General features: G+C 42.4%; 2 protein-coding genes across 3 annotated transcripts in view; both read left to right on the top strand.

The window, feature by feature from the left end:
• PTPRR (protein tyrosine phosphatase receptor type R) overlaps nucleotides 1-3,702 on the top strand; it is a 145,040-nt gene extending 141,338 nt beyond the window's left edge. Inside the window, exon 14 of the mRNA XM_048941154.1 lies at nucleotides 2,527-3,702. Within this exon, the coding sequence (XP_048797111.1) occupies nucleotides 2,527-2,620 (94 nt within the window). The 3' untranslated portion in view covers nucleotides 2,621-3,702. The remainder of the gene's footprint in view (nucleotides 1-2,526) is intronic.
• A 712-nt stretch (nucleotides 3,703-4,414) lies between these two features.
• PTPRB (protein tyrosine phosphatase receptor type B) overlaps nucleotides 4,415-21,537 on the top strand; it is a 65,763-nt gene continuing 48,640 nt past the window's right edge. Inside the window, exons 1-4 of one of the 2 annotated variants that reach the window (XM_048941036.1) lie at nucleotides 4,415-4,530; nucleotides 5,739-6,131; nucleotides 13,763-14,001; nucleotides 18,813-19,089. In XM_048941036.1, coding sequence (XP_048796993.1) covers nucleotides 4,476-4,530; nucleotides 5,739-6,131; nucleotides 13,763-14,001; nucleotides 18,813-19,089 — 964 coding nt within the window. In that variant the 5' untranslated portion in view covers nucleotides 4,415-4,475. Of the gene's footprint in view, nucleotides 4,531-5,738; nucleotides 6,132-13,762; nucleotides 14,002-18,506; nucleotides 18,702-18,812; nucleotides 19,090-21,537 lie in introns of those variants that run through there. The other variant, XM_048941044.1, reaches the window with a different exon arrangement.

Here is a 21,537-nt window from a genome sequence, read left to right as displayed (position 1 = left end):
GAATAACGTCCAATAATTTTGCTTTGGCTCCTCAGACAGGATGAAAAGAGTTTCCAGCGTGCGTCAATTCATTGTTTAAGTGTTTTGACTAATCACCTCAGGTTTAAAAAAAAAGAAATTCCAAACTCTGCATCACATTCATTCTGGAGCAGACTGCATGCAGCTGCACTTACAGCAAGGCCAAGGGTAGTGAACAAGAGCCTCCCCTCTGTCACGGCTGCCCAGGCAGACATGATGGCGGTGCCCAAGTCCTCAGCACACCAGGGTTTGTTTCTTCCAAGCACCAGCCCAGTGAGTCCCAGAGAAGCAGAGGCAGCTTTTGGAGGAGCTGGCAGTGTGGGTTTGCTGAGGACAAGGGCTGCAGACCCAGAGGTGCTGCGGCTGTGAGTCTTTCCCTCCTGGGCACAGGGAATATGACAGAGGAAAAGTCTCTTAGAGCAGATTTCCGCCTGAAAAAATAACATTCCTTCATGCAGCATTTTGCACAAAATGATGTTCTAGGGTGATCATTTCTTGATGTTAAGTATGAGCCCTTCACAGAAACAAAGGGAATGGTCCCACGGGTGACAGGCAAAACCAAGTTGTCTGAACCTCTAAGACTTGGCCAGCAAGGATGTGCACTGCCATGCCCACACAGGATTTGGAAGCACCACAACAGCTCAGTTTTGCATACAAGCATGGCGCAAATGCTCAGCCCCACATAGGCTTATGTATGCCCTGGGAATTTTGTGTGTTACTTCATTTCAGCAGAGGTAGATGCAGGGGTCATCTCCACAAATGGCTTAGTGCAGCCAAGGCAGTTTTAACCTTCTCTTCCTGCCACATGCTGGTCCCTGGACGCTTTCCCTTCCTTCACCCCTTATCACAGTGGATTGGAGCTGGGAAACGCTCCTGAAAGCGCTGGCAGAGGGACAGAGCAGGCTGGGAAGAGGACATAGGCTGAGGAGGAAGGAAGGAGGCCAAGCAGCGCAAAGGACCAGAGCAAAGCCCTTCCGTCACCTTTAGACTCTTGCTGGATCTCCAGGCTGAAGATGAGCACAGAGGAGAGAGCGGCTGCAGGCAGCAGGCAGCCAAGAGTTATGGATTTGTGGATGTCTTAGTTGGCAAAGTGAAGAAGCTGCTGCTTTTTTGCACTGGATGGGACCATTTGGAGACTTGTGATTTAATTCCTAAAAGCAACATATCATAATAGACATGCAGCTCACTAAAAAGGGTTTTACAGTTGTCTGAGCACACTGGAGGAGTAGAGACAGCTGGTCACTTTCCTACAGAAGTAGGTATTAACTTAATCATTTTTGCTGCTACAATCATTTAACCATCCAATAGCACTGAGGACCTGCTACCTTATGGTAGCAGACGAACTTATCTGATACTATTGGACAATATTTACCAAGGCATTGTTACCATTTTTCACCCAGTTCTATATCAGTAAGCCCCTTTGTTGCTGCTGCTTGTGATCCCATGGGAGATTGTCTGAGCTTCTGCTGTAAGGTGCCTGGCTTCTACATCACTCTGGAGCTAAATCCCTCTCTGCATTTCATTGCTTTTGTGAAGGTTTAGCTTATGCCAAATACAATACACGTCTTAATGTCATCCTTTCCCCTAAGGCCATTTACTAATTCATGTCACAGAGGTAGGCAGCCCTTCTGTGGTAAAATAAAGATGATCACATTGCTTTGAATATCCTGACAGCCTTTGCTTGATGAAAGGTGAGATCTGAAAGATCCTGGTACTTTCTGAATGAAGCTCAGTTTAATTTCAGAACTGAGTATAGCTGAGTATTGCATCTGCCTCCTATAGGACATCATCCCCTTCCTACTGCAGTTGGCACTGGATGTGAAAGACTAGATCCTCATGGTTCCACCTAAAAAAGGAATTGTTAGCAGTTGAATGTATTAAGTGTAGGCATCTACTACAATCTGACTGTAATTAGTCCTTTTTGTGGTCAGGTTAAACTCTTTTGTATTGCTGGTGTTGAAATGAGTCACTGCTGTAAAATTTCCTAGGTTGCTGCTGTTCAGACAGGATGCATTGTAGGCGTTAGAAAGAAGACAGGAAGAGCTGTTCTCTGTACAGGCTATCTGAGGGTCAGCAAAGGTTACATTTATACTAAAGGACAAAAATGAAAGGCCAGATTCAGAATACTCCCTTGCTCCATCAGTGGCAGTACAGATTCTATGTATCTGGCCCTCCATGCCCAAGTGACTGAGCAAAATTCTCTATGAATGTGAATGTTGAATGTGAATGTGAATGTTGAATTTCAAAACAGGTTTTAACAATGAAAACATCAGATTCCTTCTCTAGTTCTTACTCTGATATTATCAGCACCAGTAGTTCATGCTATACGTGTGCTGGATGACATAGATCATAAAGGAAGTACTTCTGGGTAGGAAATCTCCCTCTTGCTGAAGCAAACTCTAGGTTAAAAATTGAGAAAAGTCCTTACCTAGCCATGGAGCTGGCAGAGGCTGGAAGTTGTTGTATTTGTAACAAATAACATTTAATTCCTCTGCCTTTTCTTTTCAGAGGTGGAATGGTTCAGACCAGTGAACAGTATGAATTTGTGCACCATGCACTAAGTCTGTATGAAAGCCGACTTTCTGCAGAAGCTGTCCAGTGAAGGCAAGGAGGTAAAACCAAATGTCTGTCTCTTGAGGTAATTTATTTCATTACCTACCAGCAGCTCCTTCAAGGAGTTTACTGCAGTGAGAAGAGTGGCTTTGAAGCCAACTTCTGAAAGGATTGTGGACAGTTTGGCAAGAGTATAAAGATTGCTGGACCTTTACTGTATATGAATGTATTGTGAGCTTCCCAAAAATGATTTATAAAGAAGGTACTGTACTGAAACTACACATGGATTTCACATATATATCTAAAGGTGGGTTAATTCTATAATCTGGTATCTGCCGTATGGAATGTATGTATGTGCTACTGCCGGAGTCGACTGGACATAGAAACTTCTCCTGAAGAAATGTTTATCAAGTGTATAAATGCTTTAATGTTTGCAAAATGTCTTGTGAATGGACTGTCAACTGTACTGTAAAGTGCTATTACTGATTATGTGGTGAGCTTGTTTCTTGGCCACATAATATTCTTGCTGCTAAAATTGCAAGTGTTCAATAATGGATTTAAAAAAAGAAAAAGATGAGATTTAAGTCTTGTTTTTGAAAATATTCAAAAGCAGTTAATATTTTGTATGGAAATATATGTTCTTCATACTATTAACTATTAAATGTGTATTTACTGTAGGTCTTACGGAGCAGCTGCAGAGCACAATGTCTGTTATTCAGTGTGTATGTGTTTACCCTGTACTGTTGACTGTCCTAGAACATGCTTCTGCTACAGACCTGAATCCAGTGTATTTGTAAATTGTGTAAGTCATTTTACTTTAAAGTTTTAAAAGAAACTTTGTAGCATATATTAAATGGTGAGGATTTTAAATATTTGTCTGTCTTTTATTAATATGGAATTTTTTGCTTACGTTGTTTATCTGCTCTATCTCTTTCAGTAAGAGATAGATGCCTTTAGTGATATGGACTGTTCCATGGCAGGTTATACAAGAACGAAAATGCTGCTATGACTGTTTCCTTACTGCTCAGTAAGAATTTGTTTTTCAGAGAAAAGCAAAGTTGGCATTATGACTTACAACACTGGGAAGTCTGTTCACAGGGTATCATGAGTTTTTAATGCAGTGATGTTGATTTTGCTTCATACTGCTAATAAATTACACTTGATATAAAACATTTACTGAAGTCTCTGGGTGTTTTTTTTTGCTTAGAGTAATTTGATGCATACTCTTGTACTCCCAGAACAGGCAGAGCATGGTACAGTTTGGTTATATGCATCATGGCTTCAGACCACTGGAGAGTAAATGCTACTGACATTCAGCAAAGTGGAACACCTGGTGAAGGCATAATCAGCAGCACCTGATCCTCAAGGGAGTTTATATTTATATATATATATATATATACATATAAAGCCCATACCTGAGAAACCTGCCTCCTCTACTCCTCCTTCTCCTCCCCATCTCTGTTTGGCTTTTTAGGACTTGTAGAGCTAGAAATATCAATGTCAGGGTTTTGCTTGATCACAAATAATTACAAAAATGTGTACATGTTCTCTGGATAATACTTATTCAGCACCATCCAGATCACTTGAGAACTGATAACATTTCACAGGCAATTAATTACACAAAAGTACTATCCCTTTTCTTTGGACTTTTAGCCTAAAGAGGTTCAACCATCTCTTTTAGCGCCTTGTGTGTTTGCATTTTTCCAAAATAAAGCAGCTAGTAAATTGTGAAGAATCACATGAAACGACAAAGTGGTGTAAAACTCCCCAAAACAATTGAATAGAAGGAAGTGCTCGTCACTGACTTTTTCCCCCTGTGAAGGCACGTTTCCTTCCTAGCCTTCGCTTCGCTTATCTGAGGTGGTTTTTTTTTAAGAGAAGCATGGGCAGTTGCTAGAGGGAAAATGGAGTCTTTAATTCACGTCCTGGTTTTTACCTGTCTTGCCTTCATGTTTTCAGGTAAGTGTCTCTCCCCACCTCTCCTCCACCGTTCGGTCTTTCCACCACTGAGCAGAAACCTCCAAGGCAGCCAGGGACTTACAGAACAGTGTCACTTCTTTGCTTGAGCTCATACAAGGGGAATGGGGGGCAGGGCCAACGCAGAAAGTTCTGTTTAGGTTTCTCTTTCAGTGCTGGATATACCTCTTTTTGTTTTTAAGATCTCTCGCTTGACAATGCAGGAGCAATCTCTTTGAAGGGGAAAATTCCTATTTTTCTTTCTGCTTTGTATAACTTCCAGAAACAGGAGTTTTCTGTGATGCTTAGTTGGAAACTACCCAGAAGTGTAAAAACAGAGGAATGAAAAACCTCAACGTAGCGAAATACGCATTGGTTTTAGCTATGATTAATAAAATGTTATAACTAAAAACGTAACTAATAAAATGTTTGAGTAACTGAGAGCAGAAAAAAACATAAATAAGATGGGGTAGAGAGGCTGCACTTGAAATATCCAGATCTGTACTCCATGATGTGTGCTTTTTTTTTTGCCCTGGTAACTTTAGAGCTTTTTGATAAATGAGTTGCAGTTGTTTTCATTTAAATGTTTGCTTTCGGTATTTATGTATGGCAGAACAAAGAGCTGAGCAGATACAAATTAAGGTGGTCACAGAACTAGCAGCTAGAGATACTGGAGTAAATCCTGTAAGAGACGTACTTCCTATCCATAAGGAGCCTCCATTCCTATAAAGGCATGGGTATTGAGAGGCATTTTTCTTAGTCTTTTCTTCACTGACACTAAGAGTTTTACTAAGCCAATTTGCAGGCAGAAAATTATACCTCAAAAATACTGGACCATAAAACTGAAAAAAAGACAGAGATCTTGTAGATGAGTGTATGTTTTCAAGAGGGGAAAGTGGGGTGTTTAGAACGGGTATCTTAAGTTAGAAATTCTTGTATTTCTTTTATATCCAGTTTAGATTTTTCTTCATTTTTATTTCTAATGAAGGTCAAGGTGGCATTTGCCACAACAGTTTGCTTTTGTATCTTGACATTACTGTGAAATAGTGCTTGCATTTTGGGTTCTTTCATATAGATTCAACACATGGAAAGTTGAATGTGTAGAAAGCAGGAAGATTTATTTGCTAATGTATTTTAAATCATCAAGAATTTACTTTTTGTTAAATGACCATGTATAATCAATTGTATTTTCTGGAATTTTCCACTTCCAGAAGCGTTTCTGATCATCCATGTCCAGAGACAGCAGTGTCTTTCAGAAAGGAGAGGAGTCATTATGGAAAGGTGCAATATGAGCAGCCCCAACCAGCAGTGGCAATGGATGGCTGATGACAGGCTCCTCCACGTGAAATCTGGACAGTGCCTGAGCATCTCCACACGCTCCGCACTGTCCTCTCGCAGCATCATCATCAATTGCTCTCAGGCAGTTAGGTGGACTTGCCATGAGGAAGATGGGCTCCTGAAGGTAGCCAACAGCTCACTCTTTCTTACCAAGCAAGGTCAGAAGGTAATGGCCAAGCAGAGTAAGAAATATCTTCATACATGGATGCAGCTTGAAGCCAACGAGATGGGAAAACCTGTCTATGTAAATCTGTGTTCAAAGCAAGGTGAGCTATTCCTCTGAAAACATACCTTGGAAGTTGGTGAGTTTGGTGGAGTTTAGTAAAGCACTGGCACAGGCTGCCCAGAAGGGTTGTGGATGCCCTATTCCTGGAGGTGTTCAAAGCCAGGTTGGATGGGGCCCTGGGCAGCATGATCTGGTGGGTGGGGTGGTTACTACTCACAGAAGGGCAGTTGGAAAGGATGATCTTTAAGGTCTCCTCCAACCTAAGCCATTCTGTGAATCTATAGTTCTATGATAAGTTTAAGTAACAAAAATGTCTCTTCTATCTTACTCAAACGTTAAGAATTATGTTGTTTGATTCAAACATAAAAACATTTTTTCATAGTAAAAAAAAAGAGTTAAAAAACCATAAAAGGAAAGTTGACATTAGTGCTGTCTTTCTGAAAATCAGTTTTTTTTTCCAATCAGGATGTCCCCCCCTCTTCTCTACTCACAGTCCATGGATCAAAATACTTATGTACAAGCTCAGCTCACTATTCCTGTGTCATTTCCTTCTTTATTTGTAAACAGAAACATAGATTATAATTCCTTGTAGTTTTTAAAATACGGATGTGTGCAAGTCCTTCTCCTCATTTATTTTATCACACAATCCAGATTCAGTATGTCAAGAACAAGAAAGTATCAGAAAATCAAAATACATTTATTACTCTGATTACCCCAAAGGCATGATCAGTTGAGCCGTATACTTACACATTCATATGTTTATACAGATTCACTCTACCCTTGGATGGAACATCTAGGAGAGCATTCAAAATCCTGAATACAATCTTAGAAATTCCTGCCATGGCATTTAGATATGCATGGGCCTGTGCACGTGCTTCTGGATGTGTTAATACACCTGCATTACATATATTACATATCTGTAGCAAAAAGAAAAAAGGAAGGTTTTAATTTATTTAGTTATGTTTTCCTTGATATCCTGTTGTCAATCATTCATAACAATCCTTTTGGTATTCTACTTGCACATTTTGAAGTTGCTCTTCGTGGTAAGTGAAGACAACCTGCACAGTTAAGACTTTTAGTGGGAAACACGCCATTTATTCTTGTATTTACATGATTTTTAAAATGTTTCATGATTCAATACTTTTGCATCTGGCCAAGTTTTCAGAACATTTAAAACAAATTCCTTGTTCTTTCTAACCCGAGAATGTTGGGGTATGATTGATAGCTGATCCTCCCATTCCTTCTAAGGTACCAATTTTTTTCAGCCAATCAGCATTTGCAGCAACCTTGGCACAGCAACAGGACCACTCACTTCAGTGTCTGAAAGGAAAACTTGCATAATCTAGGAAAGGAACATTGACTGAGATGCAGTCCCAGCCTTCCCATATAAAGATTTAGAAGGCAAAATAATATGAAGTTCTGTGTACCTGTGAGTAGAGTGAGAGTAGCTTATTCAAAGACATTGTGAGAAGTTAAGATGAGGTATCCAGGCAGTGTTACTTCTGCTGATAGCTGGATAAAGTATTGCCTAATAGATTTAAGGTAAACTTGAATCCTTTTCTTACTCATCATCAGAGGAGGAGCAATTTAAGACCAGTGAGTACTGAGCAAGACAATTGTCCTGGTAAAGAAGCCTGCTGATTCACTGTATTAGTTATCTCCTTTTTGACAGTTCATGGAAGCTGAGTGAATTATACCTTGTGATCCACAATACCTAACTAAGAATTCCAAGTATTCAAGAGTAGAAGTAATGCAAAGACATGCATTTTTTCACATGAAAATATTAGTAAGTACTGCAATAAAAAAATCTAATTCCTACAGTGCTGATCTTGATGGTCATATAAACGTCAAAAATTTCAATGCTGAATTCTTAAAATTACTCTTCTAAGCACATCTGTCTAAATTCAGCAAACCCTGCAGGGGATAAGGCTAAAATTACATATTCAATCTATATTTAGATAAGATGGTAAAAACTAAGCAATCTTTGGAGCTGAAATGGTTGTATATTTTTCTACTCCTGACTAATATCACATTTTATTATAATTTTTTTTCATAGTATTCATAGAAAAACATTGATATTTTCACAATGGAGTAATTTACTGAATTAAATGCCATATATCAGCTCAGATAAAGAACATGCTCCAAACCCAACAGCTGCAAAAAACTTTAGACTGAAAATTATTCACTAACTGAAGAGTGATTTCAAACAGGGAGATAAAAGTCCAAGCTGCATGTTGACATTACTCACAGTGCTGTAGAGACTGATGTGTGGCCTGGAGGGCAGTCTAGTCACAGAAGTTGACATGAACTGTTTTGTAATGCAGTACTCTGTGTTGCATTTCCCTTCTGCTGCAACATATACAATAGGGACATCTCCTGAAGTAAATGTAGCTGCAAAACCCTAGAACTGTGGTTACCAGGATTAAACCTCGTTCAGAAGAGGAGCATGGCTTGATTACTTACTGTTGCATGTCAGGTATTTAAGAAGCATAGTGGGATCTGCAACGATATAAAACAGACAAGAAAGACAAACCGTACCTTTTTATCTGTTTTGATTACACTGTGACATTGACAAAATATCAAATATTATACATAAGCAAAATACTGACATGCCCTCTGTCACTGACTGTTGCCTCCTGCCTCTGATCCCATCCCAGCTTCTGTATCTTTGCTTTCTTATCACCTTGTCACATTGGCTTCTCCCTTCCCATTATCCCATTTTCAGTTTGGCTAGTCCATATATGAGCACTACCTCCACTACCAAAACTCCTATCATCATCAGTGGTGAGATGGGTCGGAGAGCAGGGCAGTGTATGCTCAGGGTATACTCTGAACCAGGTGAGCAATATGGTAAGGAAAGATAAGTGCATCATCCTGCTGGTCTTCTTGGGAAAGGGGAAGAACACCAAAGAAAAGTGGCAGAAGTGCAGGAAAAGTTTCCACTCTCCCTCAATTTTGTAGTCATATTAATATCTCTGGGCCTTCACTTTTCCACCATAGTGTTGGTAATAACTGCAGCAATGCATCCACAGGTTGCTAACAGGTTGGGTTTTTCTGTGTGCCCTTTACATTTTTCTCCACAATAAAATAGACCAGGAAGAGTCAGTATTTTCACTTTACTTTTGAGTGGACTCAAACTTTTTTCCTAAAAAACCATTTAGCCAAACCTGTTTTGATCTCCCTGAACCCTGAATAGGGTTTATTAAGCAAAAGAGTTTGATTAGAAAATACTGAAGTGAAACACTAAAAATTACTTGAATCTTCTTGTTTGCTCTAAGCAATACCTGGCTAACCACTTCTGCTCAGCTCCTCCTGGAAAAAGGAAACTATCAGTGTCAGACCCCTGGGCATAACTACAAGTCCCTGCACACAATCTAACACCACACTGAGAGAAGCTCAAAGATAAATGTATTTTACATTTTCTGAACATAACAGAAAAAATTACACTATAGTCCAAGTCTTTTGTTTAGGTAATTTTTCAAAGTCTCAGTGATGTTTAGTTCAATGAGTATAGAATAAAAACAGATAAGCTACTTTCATAGGAAATGTAGTGACAAAAGCAGCTCCCCAGAGCAACCAAGAGGATGGCTTGGCCTGCTTTACTATTTCATCCGAGCTGCAAGTGCTAACAAAAATATCAATTCCAGCAACTAGACTGGTAATTCTCACAATTAAGTTCTCTCTTTATTTTGTATTGATCTCTTTGTAGAGAGCAGACAATTTCAGCTTCTAGATATCCAAATATCAGAAAGGGCTTAATACCACTGCCCCAATTTAATTGCTTTCATGCCATCTGCAGTGCTCCAGACCTGCTTCTGCCTACCCAGAAAGACATAGGTCTTCCTTTGGCCCTATGAGAGCCGTAAGCATCTGCGTCAGGTGCCCTAGGGCATTTCAGATCACACAAAGTATCGACATTTAGGCAACTGAACAGGGCCCTAAGTGTCTACACAGCAGCTAACCTTCTAAGCAGCTAACCTTCTAAGCTCTCTTCATTAACTCCATGGAGTTAATGGGGCCTGGATCCTACAAAAACACTTCCGGGTGAGCTGGGGCTGGGCCAGAAGCAGGGCTGATAGAGCTATGGCATTATCACCAATGTCATCTGGGATCTTCCACTGGCACTGGTGCTGCAAGAGCTTCCAAATAGCTACTTCAGCATTTCAAAACCCAGCAAGTCCAGGAGATATCCATCCTCTCTGGCATGAAAAGCAAGCCTCTGTAACCTCTACAGCATTTAAGATAAATAAGACATTTTTTCTGAAGTGGCAAACATTTTGCAGTTTTCAAAAGCATGGGGGAAAAAAGACAACTTAGCAATTTTGTTATTCTGTCATACTCCTGCAAGCATTTTTTTTTAAGTCTTTCTTCTTGCAGTTTATTTACGAGTACTCAATAGGCAAACAGAAAGAGAATTAATTTTCCTGCATGTACAGAGATTATAAAACCACCCCTCTGAGTGTAAAATCTTGCTGTCAGCAAGTTAGATGCAGCCTTACACAGCATTTTTTTCTTATACAACAGATAACTGAATCCTTTGTGTTTCACTAGCAATGCAGCCTCTGTGCTCTGAAGCTGTGCTTTATGGAGGCAGGCAGGTTGATCCAATGCAAGTAGCTGCAGCAAGCTGCCCCACACTGGCTTGCCCAAGCCTGAAAGCACTGCTATAGGGTTCCTGGTACTTGACAAGGAACCAGCAATATTCACACAGCGCTTTGCTCAGCATACAAGCAGAACTGATGGATTTCTTTTGCTTGTAAGTGGCCTGCTGCTGTGCAGATGGATGCAGTTTGCAGTACACCCCATGGATGAAATACGCACTTAGTCATAATGTCATAACTTCTCCAGGGTGTGCTACCGATGATTACAATGGTATGTTCACACACTGTACATCATTCAGCCACTATTGATCAATGTCACTGTCAGTTCTGCAGTTCTGTTCCCATGAACAGTTTTATGACTGTTTTCCAAAGAGAACTGCTAGAACAACATTAAACACTTCTGAGAAATCCCACTGGCGTGATTCCTGTGTACTTAGCTGATATCCAGATAGGAGGTGAGTTTTTTTCTGGTTTATAAGGGATACAAATTTGAAATTCAAGTTTGTAGAAATCTGTTTGTTGGAGTCTTGTAGTAAAGAGTTCTCTTTTGCAAGTGTCTGCTACTGAAGAAGATACGTGAGGGCCCTTATACTAGGACTCTAGTGGCTTTCCTTAGATAATTTAAACCTGGACCATGATATGCTTGAAGGGCAGGGAGAGCTGGACACTGCATACATGGAAAGTGCTGGTATACATGCCCCAAGTTTCAGTATGGCCTACTGCCATAGATTGTTAGCCTCTGGTTGAAGGCTGAAGCTGAAGAAAAGAGCCAGGTGGGGCAGTGACCCACTGCCCCTTCCTAGTACTTCCCCAGGCTGGTGGCACAGGTCTGAGGACCACGCATTTTCCTGGCAGTGGTGTTGGCCCTCTCCCCTCAGCTCCTGCACCAGGAGTATTGCTTACCCAGGGTGCTGGGTCCCACAGATGCTCTTGGCAGAACCGTAGACCCTTTATGGAGTAGCAGCTCTCCTAAAACACAATTGGCACTGGAATGTCAATGTCTTCCTGTTGGAATAGCTGCAATTTGGCTGTAAACAAAGCCAAGATTTTTTTTAATGTGCTTTTAAGTTGGGTGTGTAAATCTATATTTAGGAACCCGATTAAGTGGCCTTTTTATCTAAGTGGCTGCTGACCACCCAGACGTCATTTTTTTAAAGCTATCTTCCTATCAGTAGCCTACTCCCTGCTGAAGTTGGAGATATTTGAGAGGCACAGAGCCAGCAGGCTTAATTCTATCCAAGTCATCAGTGTTGGCATTTCTAGCTGCCTACTGCAGGCTTTCAGAGAACCCTAACAGGAGATCCCCAGGAACAGAGTGACATGGACTTGAGGCTAAGCTGGGACTTGTGTCAGCTGAAGGGTTTGCTTCAGTAGCTGACAACAGCTTGAGCACAGGGCTGCCCTTGCCAGACTCTTACCTGACCTTTGGATGGGGACCACGGAGGTACGTGATGCAGGACCACAGCAGACTTTGCACCATAGGCAGTCTGCAGGGGATTCTGCAAATGCAGCACCAGCAGCATGAGGGTTGGCATTCAGTGTTGAAGCAAACCTGAGGGTTTCTTTGTAAAAGAAAGCAAAATGCAATCAGCAGTCTTATTTTCCATGCCTTGATTTTGAAAAACATTTGATCAACAATTTTTGTAATGAAATGGATAGTTGATCATTTTTATTTCCAGGGAAACACAGAAGAAAAGGAGGGGAAATGTTTCAAGTAGATATCTTCCCATCCTAGCAAGCCAGACCTTTACAAAAGGATCCTGAACTGCATACCTGATAAATGCTGTCAAGCATAAGAAACATTTGTATGAAAGTGTCACTTGCAAGGGTTTATAATCTGACTTTTATTTCTGGATGCAAAGGAAAGTACCATGAGTTTTACTAAATGAACGTGTTAACATGTATGTTTACACATATACCAAAAATAATAGAACCCCAAGAAAACATAATATTGACTTAACGGAAGCTCACCCATTGATCCTTCGAGTAAAGAGGTAATCACAAGTTGGCCTGTGAAGACATCATAACTGCACACCAAGTAATTACATTTGGAAGCTTCTGCTGCAATTTAACTCAGTTTTTTTTTTTTTCCTAAGAGGGCTTGTAAGCTAAAATTATTATGAATGGCAACCAGCCCAGTGGCTCAGCAGCAAAACAAGGTTCTGTCATGTTGTAGACCCCAGTTCAAGGACAGACAAAGTGTCTTGGGCATTGGGCCAACACACACTAGCTGTACTCCAGCAATGGCAGGGCAGCTTTTTGTGAGGAGAAGGGGCCAGTGAGTAATTTCAATCACTTAGCTGAAACGTGATGCTACCAGATGTAGAGGCCACCACAGATTGAACCCTGCCCTCACAGCCACAAAGAAAGGATATTAAATACATACCAATTGGGAGGAAGAGCCATGAAAATGTGGAGGAAAAATGTGTAGTAAAATCTTTCCTGCACTCTAATTGCAACTTTGGCATTCTCTGAAGGATACGTGACTAAAAAAGCAAACCAAGAGTTATATTTGCAGACGCTTTAGTTAAATGATACCATTGTTAACTGAACCTTGGAAAGACAGCAGTCAGGGGTTAGCATGGTGTCTACATGGGACATATTTAAAATCACAAGAGGAATGTCCCATGTGGTCACAAGGAACTTCATTACCATGCACAAAGTCATAATTTGTATTTAAACCAACAAGAGGCAGATGAAAATCTGTGCCATGTACTTACACATTGGGCTTTTTATTGACTGTATAAAGCTGAAATCATGCAGTTTGACAAAACACGTAAGTGAAAAAGCTATGAGTGAAAACATCATGTTGTTAATGACAAATTATAACCTTTCTCTACACTTTGGAACCAGTGAGGAACTGCATTTAAAATGAATGGTATGAAAGTTCATGGATATTTTATGCAAACTTTGATGTTGATGCAAAATGTTTGCACTGAAAGCAAAAACTCCAGAACTGACAGGTGCATTTAAGCTATTAGAAGTTATAACAGACATATTTATTGGCATCTAAGGAACTGGTTATAAAAATGTAGAGCTCCTTTTAATGACTTTCCTTTATTTACCTTAGATCTCCAAGATGCAGACACTTTTGTATGGAGTACTACAACTACACCCTCCCCTTTAAATACTACTACCTCTAGGCCTGACAAGCTGCCAGCAAATAGCAGCACACAGATGTCCATCAGAAATGTGACTGAACACTTCACAAAAAGCTTCATTGAAAACCTCTACTTTGGCTTGAAATCTGCAGTAACAGAGAAACCCACAGTCCCAACTACTCCACAATACTCCAGCACTACGGAGGAGGTAAGGCAGACAAATTATTGATTGATTTTTATTAAGCCTGCTCCACTCTGTGGAGCCTGAGAGCTATTACAGGTGGATGTTTCACAGACTAAAAAAAGCTAACTGCAGGACTGCGCTTTGTTCTTTATTTTGATGGGATTCTTTGTTCATGCTGATAGTTCCCTTTGCTATAAGTACATCTGCAGAAAAAATCTGCCTCTTCCGTACAGCACAATCGTGGTGCACACAGTGCTTTGGGAAAATGTCTAAGCTACAGGAAAAATGTTCAGGATACGTGAGTAGCAATGGAATGCTCGTGGATATGGCAGGAGACACAGGAGCTGGGGTATCCGTTCCCAGCAACTTAGCCTCTGCCATGGGTTTGTTGCGTGATGTGAGGGTCTTGCTCTAACTCTGTTCTAAGAAACAGTGTGTTTTATGAGCTCTTTTAGGATATTTGAGTTCTAAAATTGCATACATGGTTTGTAGTCTAAAGCAAGTAAAAACTCAGTATTCTAACTTGCATTATGAGAAACCCTTCCCTTGATCCTGGTCAGCTTATCTGCTGACTGATAGAGGGAAGACACAGCTGCTCCTTCATCTGTGTGCTGTTCCAGAGTCCAAACACAAACAACTCCAGCAGAGGAGGGGAATGCAGGTGCCAGCCCCATACACAGAAGAAGCTAAAAATGAGCATTCATTATGTCCTATCTTCTGTTTTTGTCTGGGCAAGCCACAAACAAGAGCAAATTGAGAGCAAATCTGGCATCATCACTGGCAAAACATCCACACCTAAAGCACTCAGGAGATGATTGGTCACCATTTTGCTATCAATACAGAGGGATTAGAGCTGAAAATCCCTAAATCCCCTGGCTTTTTGTTCAGGAGAGTGCACTGCACTCTATTTATTAGGGTCAGTGAATGTATTTCAGCTATTACTTTCGGCGTTAGTGTTACTGTAGATGAGAGTAAGAACAACAGGAGCTTCTACATATCCTGATTATTTTAAGGAAATCCTGTACAGTCTGGTTTGAACAACATCACTACAGACTGCTTCAGACAGGGAGAAAGTAGAATTGTCACCCAGGACAATGTTGATGCAAATTACTGACTTCAGGGTTTATGGACCCTGTCAATACTATTCTAGTGCTGGCCACAAGGGACTGAGCTGATGATGGATGCACCGCACCCTGGTCCAGATGGATGATGGATGGTTCTTTCAAAATATCATTATTTGGGGTTGGTGCAGGCAGGCTGAGCTAATTACCCCATGTTCTCTGCTCATATGTAAGCCTCCTGCACAGAATATTTGTCTCTTCCAAATGGAAATGACCTGTGGAACCAGGTATTACCTGACTAGCCTCCAGCACTCCTACTGAATAGCCCCATCAGTGCTATAGGGAAGGCACTGTTTGACTTGAAGCTATCACCTCCTGGGTTCCTACCCCAGCTCATCTCATTCGCTTGACTTGCATTGAACAAGATGCTTAGGTCAAAGCCTTCAAACCCAATTCCTGAAGATAAGCACGAAAAAAATTCATGAGTATGTGTCCCTTGAAATGTCCAGCCATGTCTAGCCACTCGAACCTAGATACTCCATTTTGGAAAGACATATTTTGGGGGGGGAGGGGAGGTGGACAACAATGCTAACACTTTAATCAAACAAAATATTTAGTTTAGAGCAGCCTTGAATTTCAAGTAAAACTGCAGCTTGCACTTTCAAGCCACGACAAAAGCTATGCAAAGCCCATTTCCTCTTGATTAGAGAGACAGAGAGAGGTTGGTGTAAAAAAAAAAGTCAGGAAACCTTGGGAAAGTGTCTGAAAGAGATTTTGGAGCCTGCTATTAGAGACACATCCGGCCACTCCCAAAAGTCACTTCCAGTTCTTTTTTTTTTTTTTTTTTTCCTTTTTAATTAGTTTCTTGGCTTGCCACACAGATCAGTAAGTGTTAAAGACTGCATGACTACTGATTTGCTAAAAGCCCATTTATTCAATAGCACTCTGGAAATAATTATGTCGACTATTCTATACACATATATTACCACCAGTGAATGAATGATCCCCCCTGCTTTATTTCAGTGTTGGCATAGACATCTGTGGTAGACATTACTTCTAAAGCAGTTTTGTATGCTGTACAGAAAGAAGTCCCAAAACCCATAAACCTGTACGTTCTTGCTAATGTAACTAGAACAGGTTAAGGATTTTATGGCAAGAATCAGAGTAATAAAGTAAGAATTTCTAATTTTTGGGCAATGGTGAGAAGCAGCAACGTGACTTTTCTCCATGTATTATCTTATGTTAGCAGGAAAAGATAGACATTTCCAAGAATCTTTAAATTTCACTTTTGATAAGTTACATTTATTTCCTGGGTCTTGTAAGTTTGCAGTAACTTTTTTTTCCTTTACATTACATCTATCTAATTTACACCTACATCTGTACATCTGAATTAAGAGTTCCCCTGCAAGTTCAAGTCATGAATATACTTTAAAAAGACCCTGCAATGCAAGCTCCATTTTCCAAGAAAATGCAGGTTGTTCTGAATATTCTCATTTTCAGAGAGGGGTCTGAAGTGCCCCAAACATCTCAATAAACATTCAAATTTGCTCTTCTTCAGTGACAGAAAAATGTTGAAGTAGTTTATGACACTCACTCACCAAACCATAATTATCTAAAAATGCAAAAATCTCTGACCTGGAACTGACTGCAAAGACACTTTTATCAGTTTAGTCCCAGTCCCATCTAATACACACACCATCAACAGATTATCACTGAAACAGCTCTTTGAGGCACAGTCCTCTCTTTTATCTTATGTAAAATGCTTATTCCAAGGGAGATTTAGCTCTGCAATGAGCTCATCAATTCCATAATAATCAATATATATTTATAACATCAAGTAAGATTATTGATCCTAAAGTTATTGGACATCATGGGTCTGCAGCATAAAGCTCAACACTGTCTGTGCCAGGTCCTTAGGACCATGCGTGGTGCTGCATGGGGACAGATGAAGGTTTCCACAAGCACAGGTAACCACCCACCAGTGCTAAGACCTTTGGTTTCCCAGTGCAAGCTAAGGTTTTTTAGATATCTGCATTGTGTTTGACAGGTGAATGCTCCCCAAAATGCTACAGCAGCACTTGTTGTGAAAGGTAGACTGACATTTTCAAATGGTAGCAGCTTTTTCTCCCTAAATATCAACCCGGGGCAAAAGTGAAACAGTGATGAACTTGCTCGAGGTGCTGCTTTTACAAGTTAAAACTATGTATGCATGTACAGAAAGATGCAGAGAAGTGCTACTTCCATCTGAAAAACATAAATGTTGAATTCTTCCCCCTTTACGCAACCACAAATTTACCTGAGTATCTGATGGTCCAAAACAATTTTAACAGTGATTCTTCTCCCTCACCTCACCCCCGCATCTGCACAGACATGAATGTTAAGAGGCTGAAAACTTAAATAAAAGGAAATGGGTGTGCATGACAGAAGTGGAGAGCTGTGCTGAAGCTATAGCTGAATTCAGAGTTTCTCACAGCTTGTTTTGTGCTTTCTTTAAACACAGAGTCTTTTTGCTTTCTCTGGTGTGTAATTTTAGCTTGGGAGTTATTCTGGGGAATATTTCAGGGACAGGCGTTGATGCAAAGCAAAACAAAAAGCTTGGCCCCTGATACACGGGCTGCTTCTCTGAATATGGGACTGAAGGTGGCAGGTTGGCTCTGCAGGAGCCCTGCTGGCCTTGTGATTCTTGCCATAGTGCTGCGGGATGAGGGAGAGGATGGAGGTACACGGTGCACCTTGTGTGCCCCTGAGGCTGTCCCCAAGGCAGAGGTAGTGGGGATTAGCCGTGCAGATCCCGTGCAGAAGACACAAAAGGGATGTTTTCTCACAAAAATAAATAAGTAAATAAATAAATAAATAAATAAATAAAAAGGAGAGATGGAAGGGACGTTTTGGGATGGCTGAGATCTAAAGGAGACAAGGCAGGCAAGCAGAAAGGTGGGCGTGAGATGAGGGACAGGTGAGGTGAGGAGGGCAGGAGGCGTGAAATGGCGGCCGCCCGCATGAGGGGCCCGTACGAGTGGGGAAGGGGACGAGGGAGGATACAGCGAGGAAGGAAGGGAGGGTGGTAGAAGGGGCCAAGAGGAAAGTGAGGAAAGAAGAGCTGGGGAGCAGGGGGAGGGAAGGATTCGGGGGCGGCGTCCCAGGCTCCACCGCCGAGGACGACCCGCACCCCTCGGGCCGCCTGTTGTGGACCCCGGGACGCCGCCCCCGCATCGAGCAGCGAGGAAATCGCCTTTTGATTGCGGAAGTCCGCGGAAAGGGCTCCAGCGGAGTCAGCCCGGGTCAGAATGGCAGCGTGGGAAGCGGCGGCCGCCTCCCACGCCTCCTCCGCCCCCCGCTCCTCCTCGGCCGCCGGGCAGCCCCCGCGCACCCCCCGCCGCCACCCCCCTTCCCCCCCCCCCGGCCGCAGGGAGGCGGCGAGGCGCCCGGGGCAGCCCCGAGCGCATGCAGCAAACGGGCGGCCCGGCGGAGGGCTGGCTGGGCGGCCGCCGCGGGGAGCCAGCCCGGCGGGGAGCGGGGCCGGGGGCGCCCCCAAGGTCCGCGGGCCGCTCGCCTTCTTCATCCCCCCCCCCATCCCGCGAGGGGTTCCGCGGATAAAAGCGCGCGGCGATGCTCAGCTATGGAGCGGGAATCGCTCTGTGCACGGTGCTGGCGCTCAGCGAGGTGAGGAGGGCTGCGCAGGTGGGTTTGCCCCGAGAGCGGCAGCGGGACCGGCCTTGGGGCGGCGCGGCTGCCGGCGGGCGTCGCAGCGTTCTACCCGCTCTCTCTCCGCAGGCCGCGCGCGGGGAGGCTGCGGGCTGCAGCGCCAACCTGACGGAGCGCCGCGTGGCCGCGCGGAGCGCCTGGCTGCGCTGGAGCGCCGCGGCCCGCGACTGCAGCTTCAACCTGACGGGACGCTCCGAGGACGGACGGCCCGCCGGCTGCCGGCCCGCCAGCGCCGGCAACGGTTCCTACGGCTGCACCGTGCGAGACTTGGAAGCCGGGACTTGGTACCACCTTCGCATCGAGCCGCTCGCCGACGGGGAGGCCGCCAACGTCACCCTGCGGACAGGTAAGGCGCTGCCAAAAGCTAGCCTGGCGGGCTGGAAGGGAGGCTTGGCCGGCGATGAGCGCGTTCTGCCGCCCCTCAGCTCCTCAGCCCCTCGAGCTGCCTGCCGGTGCAGTGCTTCCAGAAGCAGTGACCGGTGGCATCCTTTGCGCTCATCCAGACCTGTTGGCTTCGTAGTTCCTCGGGTGATAGCATAGTTGTGTTTAAAATGCAGTCCGTGTCATGACTGCTGGATGCAGTTCAAGGAGAACTCACGGTTTCTTTCTGTCTAATACCGTGTTATACTTTTTTGTCCCATCTCATCAGAGTGTAGAAGTCAGAAAGTAAGGCCTTCTTGCATTTTCTTGCGCGTCCCTTTGTGCTGAATACCGCTAAGATGTTATGATGGGCTGATGAGTGAGGAGCATGGCTGTGCTGGATCCACGACTGACTGTGAAAATGCTCCAGCAGCATTTCCCTTTGTGTGTGTGTGTCTGTGTGTGCATGTGAACAACGCACCACTGTGAAGCGAAGAGCCACACTGAGCAGCCAACTGCAATGGTAGAATAATGGGACTCTTTCTGTGCGTATCAGTGTTTTTTTAAGGATGATGATATCCAGTTCAGCCTCTTACAGGTGCTAACACAAGCTTCAAAAATGAGATGTCTTAAATAAGGTCTGTCATTAAGTGCCTCCCTGACTTACTCCTAAAATCTTAGCATCAGAGAGATGGTTTAGTATTTGCACTGAAGGTTATGGCAGCTAAGCACTTAGCAGTTGCTTAAGCACTTCACAGTTGCTTGTTCAGACACCTCATTTACTGTCAGACATTTTCTCTGCGGTAACTCTACAAACACAGTAAATGCCCTCCATTCATTTGCCTTGGCAGCTGAAGTTTAAAAAGGTCTAGTGGCAAGTCTGCTGATGAGGTAGGTATACGCTAAACACAAGTAGTGTCTCTTGGTAGAAACAAGAAATACCTTCTATGCAAACAGTGGTTTAGGTCCATATCGTATACAATCCCAAATCTTTCAAATATTGGTAACTTGTAATTTGAAAATTGAAAGAATAAATCAACCATTATCAGAGTGACAGGTATGAAACACCACCAGTGCCAGGTACTAGAGCTCTAAGAAGGTAGAGAAGAAGATAGCACTTTAAATCACATTTTGGTTAATGCATAATCATTTAGGCAGTAGTTTATATATGTCACTTATGACTTTTATCAGTAAATGCATTTTGCGAGACTGTGAAATGAAAGAAGTAACTGATGGAACTGCTGATTGTAGCTATACTGTATCAGCAGTACATGTAGCTGATGTCAGAGTAATAAGACTGATGACAGTTCGAGCTGAAATACTACAAATTAGCTGACAGTAGTTGAAGCGTGGTTTCTGTTTGGGTTGCATAGCAGAGATTTGTCAAAAGCATGAAATAATAGAGGAGCTGTGGTTTCCTTCCAGTTCAGCTGGTCAAATTATGGTTTCTCACATCTTTCAATTCAGTTGCATCTCTTGCATTGCTTGATAGTGTTTAAAATATGCATGTAGCTCCAGAACTTGATCTAAAGAATATGTAGGGTTTGTTAGACCCCTCATCAACCGTATGTTGTATTGTCTACGCTATGCATTTCAGTGCAGAATGAAGTCCAGTTCTATATTCCTCTGTGTGTTTCCACTAGGGGCAGCATTTAAAGCCAGTTTTCTGGAGCTTCTCTTCACCTGTACCATTCCAAGTTGGTGTCAGTACTTTTGGTTTATGGTATATGTTCCTGGAGACTGTCTGATGGATATGGAAGTATAAGCAATATTTTCAACCATGTTGTAAACAAAATTCCCACTGACTTGAATGGTAGCGGAACCGAGCTATCATGAGCCATCTAAAAATACGATGTCTGACCTTGCTACTCAGTGAGGTTCCCTTCCTGAGCAGTTCATCTAAGAAAGCTGTCCTTTGGAGGTGCACAGCTTTCTTCACTGATCACAAAAAGAGCTTAAATTAAATTGGGAACCTGAAGTTTAGATGGTCAGAGTAAGAGGAATCATATATCATATGTTTACTTTAGCAAAATTAGCTTTTGAATGCCTGTGTTACCTTAATACAATAAATGAAGATAGAGAAATTCATAGGTTCATGTATATACATAATTCAGAAACTTTAACTTCATCCTTACATCCAATCCTATTACAGTTTTTATGCACTCATTCCTGTTGGGAGTTCACTTCTTCATCACATTTGTTATACAAACTACTGGAGCGGCTAAATCTACAACATCCAAAATACTTCATCAAATTTTGATTGTGATGTGTTCTGATACAAGCTTATAGTGAAAGTGATTAATAATGCATACCATAGTTGCAGTTATGTAAATGATTGGAGAGGATCAGCTCCTTAACTGAACTTAGCCTTTTGCATCTTTAGTTTTACAATTAGATGGTCATTGAGATGTATTTTGTCTGTGCTATATACAAG

The sequence above is a fragment of the Lagopus muta genome, chromosome 1, assembly GCF_023343835.1.
Source record: "Lagopus muta isolate bLagMut1 chromosome 1, bLagMut1 primary, whole genome shotgun sequence".
Taxonomy (NCBI): Eukaryota; Metazoa; Chordata; class Aves; order Galliformes; family Phasianidae; genus Lagopus; species Lagopus muta.
This window is presented reverse-complemented; position numbering and strand designations above follow the sequence as displayed.